Here is a 9,569-nt window from a genome sequence, read left to right on the forward strand (position 1 = left end):
GTCTGGGGCAGGAAGTTCTGACTTTGTCCCAGAAGCAGTATAGAGCCCCAGAAGGTGTGTGTTTTAGAAAGATCCCTCTGGGGCTATGTGGAAGGTGGAGTGGAGGTGCCAGAGCAGAGCAGGGAGGAAGCTACTGCCACCATCCAGAATATGAGCAATGGTGGCCTGGCCAGTGGAGGGACTTTAGAGAAGGGGGCTAGGTTGGGGACCCAGACAGGCTATGACAGGTGAGGAAGGATGTCCCCGTTTCTGGGTGGGTGGCTGGTCGCCAGCAGGCCCAGAGCTCTCCCTGTATTTCCTTGGCTGTAACCCTGAGCAATGACACAGGTATACAAGCAAAAATAGTTTATTTAAGGATGGAAGACCCAAAATTGGGGGGCCCGGGGGGTGAGGCTACAGCAGCTGCCTGGAATTGGCATAGATGACCCCAATCCCCAGGGGATCCCAGCAACAAAGAAGCCCTTCCCTGGGCCTCCTAGCTGCCTCCCCCACTTCCTGGAGGAAGGATTGTGCAATCGCCAAGAATCATCATCGTCGTCATCAGAACGTGGTGAGGTTTTCCAAATTTTTGGAGTAGTAGTTGATGCTAATCATAATAATCAGTCCGACAAGCACAGTGACTGTGCCAGGTCTGGACCCACCATCCAGTGGTGAGTGAGGTCTGTGATGAGAGGCAGGCAGGGACAGGAGGTGGGTGTCTGGGAATCCCCATGCCAGCTTCCAAGGTGGCCTTTCCAGAAGGCCCCTCTCTCTCCCATGGCCCCAGTAGCTGCCTGCTCTCCACTTTTCCCATGGCCACTGGCCGAGGTTGGATTCAGGCTGGGGCTGTTCCAGGAGCCCACATATTCCCCTAGATGTCATAGACCCTTGCCAGTCTGGTCCCTCCGCCAGAGGCCACGGCGGGCAGCCCAGGAGGCCACGAACTCGCAATTGTGGTAAAGGAACATTCCTGAAAGGGTGAGTGCAATGCCCACATAGCTGAGGGCGCTGAGGCGGCTGCCAAACAGGAGCCGGGACAGGATGAGGTTGCCCACGACAGTGAGGTTGCCCAGGACATGGACGGTGAGGGCAGAGGTGAGAGCCAGCAGGGAGAAGCTGGCCAAGTTGTAGAGCACGGACAGGAGGCAGCTGATCAGGATGCAGGCCCAGAGGTGGGAGTTGGTGGGAGCGGGCGGCGGTGCCACACCAGCCTCCAGCACCAGGGCCGCGCCCGCCAGCAGGCAGAAGCTGGGCAGCGAGGTGGCATACAGCAGGGTCACCGCGTCCAGCCTCTCCTCCTGCAGTAGGGCACCTGCAACCAGGACAGCAGCCATCAGCAATCGGAGGCAGACAACCCCCACTTGGCTAATCCGGCATGGCCTCCGGGGCCCATCACTCTGGAAGCCTGCCTCAATCCCTCGGGCAGAATCAGTGGCTCCTGCTCCGTAACATGACGGACAAGAACCCAGTCACACCACCTGGGTTGTGACCTGTATCCACTCCTTACCAGCTGTGACCTCGTACTTAACCTCTGTATCACCTGCAAAGTTCGGTGATAACCACACCTAATACGCAGCATTGTTGTAAAGATTAAAATAGATAACATTTATAAAGCCTTTGTAAGGTAAATGCTCAGTAAATGTAAAAAGATATGATCAATAAACATGAAGCATGGCTCTAAAAAAAATCTTCAGGGGCTCCGCAGCCCCTGGAGAAAAACATCCGAGGTTCTTAACCTGCTCAGAAGGTCCTGTGCCAAGGGACGCCGACCCACCTTTCTTGGCCTTAGTCCTTACCACACCCACTACCCCACACCACAGCTCCCACCACCAAAGCAGGGACAGACCAGTAGAAGGTCCCAGCTCCGCCACTGACTAGCCAAAAAAAAAAAAAAAAAAAAAAGGAGTGTTACAATAATGAATTGTTTGAGTCAAATGGTGGGTTCATTCATTGCTTCATTCACTTATGACCCCTGGGATGACTAAGAACAACAAGAAAGTCATTGTTTGCACTTGGCTGTCACTCACTGTTTATAACTGATCACTAAGGCTTGTCAAGATGAATCCAGGCCTAAGAGGAAACCTTTTAGTTTTGCAGAGGAGAGGATCCTACCAGCTTGCATACGTGTGATCGTCTGCCTGCGTGTGTGTCTGTGTGTGCACATATGTGTTATTGCCCAGCTGGTTCGCAAAGGAAGCAGTGCCCATCACCAAAGTCAGACACTGCTTCGGTGAAATGATAGTATCTGCACGGGCAATGATGTTTTGGGGCCTCCTCCAAGCTTTAGTGGAGAGAGATGAGTAATTGATGGAGGCCCCCCTCCCAGGGCTCTTGGAGCCTCTGTGCATTTTCTGACACACGGTTTCCAAAGAGCTACAGGGGTGCTTACTCATAGGCTAGAAGAGGAAAACTGTATTTCTCTCTCTCGATTTCATTTTGATGTTTTGGCTTTGTTCTCTAGGCAACAGTTCCTCCAGCATTTCTAGAAATGAACAGATAATTGAAATGTCTCCTGCTCATTCACTCCAAATTTAGCACCATTACAAGCAGTGTGTGGCTTGTACGTTTAAGGTCCAATCGTTGGAAGGTGTTTAGGGTTTCAGGTGAACTTCACCTCTGTGAGGCAGCCAGGGAGGAAAGTCCTAACCTCCCCCCACCATCCCCAGCCCCTTGTGCCTATTCTACATCCCACCCAGCCCTCTGCCTCCCTTCCCTGCAGCCCAGGGGAAAAAGCAGTGATCCTCCACCACAGGCCACTCACCCCACCCAAGCCCCCCCAAATGCCAGCCTCTCATCCTGCCTCCTTGATGACCCCTCCCCTGTTAGCCCCACCAAACCCTCTATCTCAACCTCTCCTTCTCTAAAGGCATTTTTGTTTCAGCATCTGAACATACCCAGGCTTCTGCCACATTCAGACAAACATGTCCTCTAGACCCTCTGTTCCACTGCCTGCTGGCTTATCCCATTTTTGTTCCTTCACTTGCTGTGTGACATCACACAAGTCACTCTGTGTCTCGTCTCCTCATGTGTGCCTGGGGAAGGTGACAACAGCCCCCTCACTGGAGTGTGTGAGATGCTGAGCTTAGGGACTGGTGCCCAGCAGCAACTGCTCACTATGACAGCTGTCATGATCCCCCACAGAGCTCCTGCTGGCTGACACCTGTGCCCTGGCAAGGTCTGCTTCCCACTCCCAGAATGCCCTCCTGCATAGAGTTGGGCACAGTGGGGGCACATAGTGAGGGCTCAGCAAGTGTTCACTACTACTATGATCTTATTTTTATCATCATTGCATGCCTCCTCCCCCAGGTAGCCTCCCCTGGTCTCCCCAGGAGGAAGAAACCGCCCCTGACCACACCTGTGCCCACCTTGGCTCTAGAACTTTTCTCTTGCCATAGTAATCTGTTTCTGAGTGCATCTCCCCACCAGCCGGAGAGCTCAGGCAGGGATCAGGTCAGGTTGCTCTCTGATGCAGGTGGGTACAGCTAAAAGCAAGTTCAGCAAGCTGCCCCCCCACTTTCCAGTCTTTTTGTGAGTGTAGACCCCCTGGGCCTGCAACTGGCCTGGTCGGAAGGAAGCTACTGGCCCTGCCTGTGGCTGCCTGGATGCTCCTCTTCCTGGACTTTCATGCCTACTGCCATGGAGTCTGCTCTCAGGAAAGGAGCTGATATCTGTCATTTACACTCTAGTCTGAATCTGGAACCCCTGGAAGTAGACACCTCCTCTTGTCCAAAACCCAACTCATTTCCTGGCTCCAGTCTGTTTCTCCCCATCCCACCTCTGTTGGTAAGGCCTCCTGCCTCCCAAGCGCCCTCCTTAACACTCTAGGCCATGTAGCCTAACCAGCCTGCCAATTATTCTGTCAGAGCCATTACAACACCACCACCTAAGGAGTACTTGCCCTGTTCCAGGCCTCAGGCCAGGTGTTGGGGACAAGGAGATGCCCAAAACCAGTCCATGCCCACTCAGAGCTCCTGTCTGGGGGGACACAGACAGGTAACCAAGTGGCTACAATACAGGACATTCAGAGTTGTGATAGGGGAAGTAGAAGGTGCTGTGGGAGCCTGGAGGAAGCACCCAACCAAGCCACCTCGAGGGCCAGGCAGTTGACACTTGAGAGAGAAGGCTGGCAACAGCCAAGAAGCAGCCCAATGCCAGGCACCTGCTGTTCCGTGCCCGTGTGCCTGTGGCCTGGGCGAGAAGCACTGGCCTCAGCAGGCATGGCATGGGCCTGGAAGCTGGGGTCTTCCCAGGTAAGGTGGGGGGGCAAGAGGTCAGGTTTCCCATTGCGACTCCTGCCCAGAGTTCAGGCCCGAGCTTAGTCACCAGCTCTCATGTAACTGGGAGGGCAAAAATAGAACTGAGCTTTGGCCATGCCTCAGGGCCCAGTATGGGGACAAGGCCTCTGAGTGCTGGCTCTGAAGATGCCAGGGCAGGGGCTGAGCTCTAACTTCAACTTTCTCTTGCCTTCAGGCTTCCCCAAACCCCAGCCTAGCACCCTTGGAGCCCCCTCTTCCTTCTCCCAGGCTTGGGTCAGAGCTGGAAGGGAGAGAGAGCAAGAGACCCCTGGGACTCCCAACAACTCCAACCCTCCTCCACTGAACAGATAAGGAGACTGAGGCCCAGATAAGACCCAGATCTGCTGAAGGCTGACCAACAAGTATGAACAAGGGTGTGGCTAGAACCCAGGCCTCCTACCCCAAATGGGCACCTTGCCTTCCCCAGCCTCTCCCTTCAGTTGAGGAAGAGAGAGAGTGAGGACTGTGACTTGGATGCCCCTTGATAAGCCACAGGAAGGCGTCCTCCACCATCAGACACAGTGATTTGGCAGGGTCTAGGCCTGGAGCCTCCACTTCACCTTCTCCCAGAGCCCCCTGGCTCCTTTCCTCAGAGGTGAGGTGACCCGGGGCACCTCTAGGTCTCAGTTCCATGGGCTATAAAACAGGGATGAAGGTGGTGGTTGCCATGACAATTCAAGGTCAACACCCAGCATGGGGCCTGTTACACTGCAGCTCCCACTAAATATCACCTCACCTCCCAGATCCCGGCTCAAGGTCTTGCCCTCTTTCTCTCTCCCAGGCCCCCACTATCAGATTCCCCTCTGGGTCCACAGCCTTATACCACATCACTTGGACAGCATGGAGTCTGACTGCCTGGGTTCAGATCTTGTGTCTGCTGCTCACTGGCCACATGACCCAGGACAAGTCTCTCTACCTGTCAGTGGGAACAATACTGTGCCTCCCTTAATCAGGGCAGTATGGAGATCCAAAGAGATAAAGGGCTTGAAAAAACACGAGACACAGATCAACGGCAACTATTATTAAATATCAGTTGGGGTCTAGAGCCTAAGTTTGGGGCCTGGAATTCACTGAGCTGTTGGCCCTTTCTGAGTCTCAGTTTCTGCCTCTTCCAAAGTCATGAACCTCAGTTCCTTCATCTGGAAAATGGGATAACAGCCATGCCCCTCCCAGGATGACCCAGGCCACACAACCACCCCAGTCCCCACCTCCTCAACCACTCACTCTGCTGAATGGACTTGAGGCCACGGAGGCAGGTAGCAGCCAGCAGGAAGCCACAGCCAGCAGGAGGTGTCCGGAGCTCACCAGCCAAGCTGCAGGCAGCCCCCAGGCAGAGTGGGCCCATGGCAGCAAATTGTAGCGGGTGGTGGCGACGGCCGAGCAGCAGCGCTGACAGGGCCAGTGTGATCAGTGGTGTAGTAGTGGTGGCCAGTTGTGCCAGGTCTAGGGGCACAGCGCTCAGGCCCACGTTGCCACAGGCCATCGAGGTGCCGAAGGTGAAGCTAAGCAGCAGCACTTGGCGGCGGGTGCGGCTGGGCATGGGGCGCTGTGCTCCCCAGCGGCATGCCAATGCTGCTGCCAGCATGTGCAGTGCTGAGAGCAGGAGGGGCCGCCCGAAGCCATGCACAGTGAAGATCCACTTGTTGAGGCTCGACATGCTGGCTCCTGCCAGCAGCCACACCAGCGCTGCCACTGCCACCCTGACCCGGCCAGGCCGACCAAGGGCCTGGGGAGTGTCGGGGGGCCACTCGGGGGACCCAGCCGCCCGAGCACCACTGGCCACTGCCACTGCCTCCGCTGAGGTCATCCTGCCGTCATGGTGCTCCAGTGGGCAGCGACACATCCGTACCAGTGGGTCTGGGGCAGAAGGACAGCTCCCCAGTGACCAGCTCTGGGCCACCAGAGAGTCCCACTCTGGGCCAGGCCTGATCCCAAGTTCCTCGGGTCCTGGGCCCAGTCTCAGACAGGTTAAGGCACTGCTTCTTGTGCCAGGCCTGTGCCAGCCAAGGTCCAGGAGCTATGCTGTATTCCTGGCTCGGGCAGGACAGAACCCAGGTCGTAGCTGCTGGGATGCCAGGCTCTCTGGTGCTCCAACCTGGCCTAGTAAGCTGCAGGCACCTCTGCTCAGTCCTAGGTGAAGTCTCCACTCTTCTTCCCGCTTTTAAGCCCACTCCACAATTAGATGGAACCCTCGTTCCTTTTTCTCTTTGGTCCAGACCCCGCGACCTAATGCTTGTTCAGGCCGGGCCCAGGCCTGGCAGGGGCGATCCGGGCACACGCTCCCGGTGGTGCCCGGTGGTCGCGGCTCGCTCCCTCCGCCAGTGCGCCCAGGCCCTGCGGCTGGCTGACACACCGGCCCGCGCTCAGGCTGGTGCCAGGCGACGAGCTCGGCTCGGTTAGGCTGCGGCAAGGCCTGTATTTTAGCCCCGGCTCCGGCTCCAGCTCCTGGCGGCTCCGGCTCCCGGCGGCTCGGGCTGCGGCTGCGGCTCCGGCTCCGGCAGCACCTCCCGCCAGGCTTCAGCCCGAGCCGGCGCGGCGGGCGAGGCCCCGCGCCCTAGACCCCGCCTCCACCGCCGCCGCCCGCGCCCCACCCGGAAAGTTGGGGGGAGCCCCCAGCACCGCCCCTGGCCAGGCACCGCCCCCGGAGCCGGGAGGGCGGTCTCGCTCCGCCCCCACGCCGCCTGCTCACAGCCCCTCCTCCATCCTCCAAGAAGTCCTCCCCTCAGCCGAGCCCCCCAGCTGGAGTGTTCAGGCTGCCTATTCCTTACTCCTCCCACCAGTGCGGGATCAGACCCCTTCACACCCAGCGCCAAGGCAAGCCCCCATAGAGACCAACACGAGGCGGGGACAATAGGGTGCCTTTCTGAGGGATCTCAATAAAATCCCCCAGCCTCACAGGAGACTGCACCTTCAAGGACCCCCACCCAGGAACCCCCATTCCAGGACCAGTCTCGGGGCCACACGATCTCTGGCTACAGTTACTCCGTGGGACCTCGGCATCCAGATGAGTTGGACCACCGGCCCCTTAGGCCCCTCCATAGCCCCTCCCTACTCTCAGCACCTCCTGAGTCTCCCAGCCCAGGGCCGGCCCCTTCTAGGCAGGCGCACGGAAACTGAATCACCAAGGCCACCGACATTTGTGGAAGCGGGGTGCCAGCCAGCATTTATCCCTAGCCAACAGCCCGTGTCCCGTCCCCTGGGCACTCAGAACTGACTCATAGCTGGGCTTTCTGGGGTCCACCCTCTGCCCCCTAACAGGACAAAGAGCCCTGGGTGGGCTGGGAGCCAGAGCAGCAGCCACTAAGCCCTTGCCCCTGTTTCGGTCTCCGTTTTCCCATCTGAACAACGGATGCTCTCTGAGCTCAGAGTTGGGTAAACAACGCACCCCAGAACAGAACAAGCTGTTTCGGATTCCAGGCTCGACTCTTGAGTTCTGAAGTGTGCGCCAAGAACCAAGGTGGAATGAATGCCTGGAGCAGGTAGGTGCCCACTGCCAACTGTGAGCCTCTTTCCTGACGTCCGGCTTCCTTTCCTGCGGAAGCTCCTGCCCACTGGAACACGCTCAACCTTGGCCTGCTGTCTGACAAGCAAGTCCTGATGACCGCAGCCTGTTCTGAGGAACAAGATCTCAAAGGGGAACCACTTAGCTCGGTCCGCTGCGCCCCGCCGTGGTCAGACCGCGGGATGACAGCAAGCGTCCCCCAAGCCCCATCACAATCACGGGGCAAGGATTAGTACCGTGTCCTCCCCCGACGCTTGTCCCCAGCTTCACTGGAGGCCTGCTGAATCATACGGTTTCTGGTGGGCCCAGGACTCTGCATTTTTACACTTGCCTCTGGTGATTCTGATGCCTGCTGGAGCCTGCAAATAGCTGCTTAATAGCCCAAATTGTAGGGTAAGGGATTTCTAGGTCAAGGACTAAAATAAGGGAGTATTTGGACAGGGTTTTTCTAGGAAGGGTTGTGGGAGAGAAACTGAGCCAGCCAAGGGGGCAACCTCCCTCCTTCCATATTTCCTGAAGAAGAGGAATCAGTGTCGCCTAAGAGTTATATTCTTTTTGAGATTGTCAGTTTTCCAGTGTTTCCTTTAATTAAAAAAATAATAATGATGATTTTAAAGATAGTAAATACCCTGACCTTCTCAGAGCTGAGCTCCCAGGGAGTGGTAAACAGTGTTTACAACTCCTCCAAGACCGCCACAAAGCAGCTCACCTCCTACCCGCCCTGCCTGGTAAGGGATGGGCTATGAGTAATGAAGATTAGTCAAGATAAGGCCTGAGTGGGCCATGGCAGGATAGAGAGAGCTGCCCCTGTTGTGGTGGGAGGCGAGGCAGAAGCTGAGAGCACAGCCCAAAGCAGGGGTTGTGCAGCCTGAGTGCTGGTGAGGGCATTCAGATTAGTTTTGCCTGGGTCCAGAGCCCCAGTTTTTTAACCTGCCTTGACTTGTAGGCAGCAAGATTCTCTATAGAATATTTCCTTGTGCAAAAATGGGAGCAGGGGGCTCCTTCCATATCCCTGGGGTCCACCCAAAAGCCCAGAGCAGCCTCTCCTTGCCCACAGACTCCCAAATCCCTTAGATCCAAGTTCTGCCCATGGGGGGCCCAGGGTACTATGGGAAGCAGGTAATTCAGGGAGGGACTCTGGGTGGCACCAGGGGCAGGAGAACCCATTTCTAGCAACTGTGCTACAGAGGCTGTGGGAAAGACCTCTCCTCTGGTCACTGCATGTCCCTAGATAAATCACTGCTAGGACCTCAGTTTCCCCATCTGTGATATGATTATGATAGGAGAAGACAGGATTCAGTAGGCAGAGAGGAAAAGATTAGGGCCTGAGGTCCCTGTGTGGGGAAAAACACCTATTTTGGAACAATGCCGGGAGTGTCCAGGTTCCTCTTAAGAGTGTAACAGGCCCCAGCTACTCCACCTCAGGTTTCCCTTCTGGAATTTGACAAAAGACCTAAGTATGGCCATTGACCATCCCTCACCACCAATCAGGAATGGACAACCCAGCACCTAGAACTATCAAGCCAAAAAAGGTAGAACTTGGAAAGGAACAAGGGGGAAAGGAAGGGGGAGGGCTGACCAGAACCTTATAAAACAGGGACCCTTGCCTTATAGTCCTCGGGCGTTCACTTTTGAATGTCTCTTCTCTGTAAAGAGAGCTTTCCTATTCTTCTTCCTTTCTAATCTTATATTCTAATAAACTTTTGCCAGCTGTTCATTTTGTGTCCACCTCTTCATTCTTCAAAGCAGTGAGACAACGAATCCTGGGTATTGTGGTAAAAAAATCCTGCAAC

General features: G+C 56.0%; 1 protein-coding gene across 1 annotated transcript; it reads right to left on the reverse strand.

The window, feature by feature from the left end:
- Positions 1-343: 343 nt before the first annotated feature.
- Positions 344-6,784, reverse strand: SLC35E4 (solute carrier family 35 member E4). The gene is made up of 2 exons (XM_007082607.2): positions 5,499-6,784; positions 344-1,291 (listed from the first exon to the last, which is right to left on the reverse strand). Exons 1-2 carry the CDS (start codon positions 6,115-6,117, stop codon positions 858-860), a joined length of 1,053 nt encoding a protein of 350 aa, XP_007082669.2. The 5' UTR covers positions 6,118-6,784; the 3' UTR covers positions 344-857.
- Between the last annotated feature and the right edge of the window lie 2,785 nt (positions 6,785-9,569).

The sequence above is a fragment of the Panthera tigris genome, chromosome D3, assembly GCF_018350195.1.
Source record: "Panthera tigris isolate Pti1 chromosome D3, P.tigris_Pti1_mat1.1, whole genome shotgun sequence".
NCBI lineage: Eukaryota > Metazoa > Chordata > Mammalia > Carnivora > Felidae > Panthera > Panthera tigris.

Excerpts from the sequence above, each read along its gene's own strand:
- SLC35E4 (XM_007082607.2), bottom strand. The coding sequence starts at position 6,117 with ATGTGTCGCTGCCCACTGGAGCACCATGACGGCAGGATGACCTCAGCG. Across the intron at positions 1,292-5,498 it reads CCTCAAGTCCATTCAGCAGA|GTGCCCTACTGCAGGAGGAG; the intron begins GTGAGTGGTTGA and ends TCCTGGTTGCAG.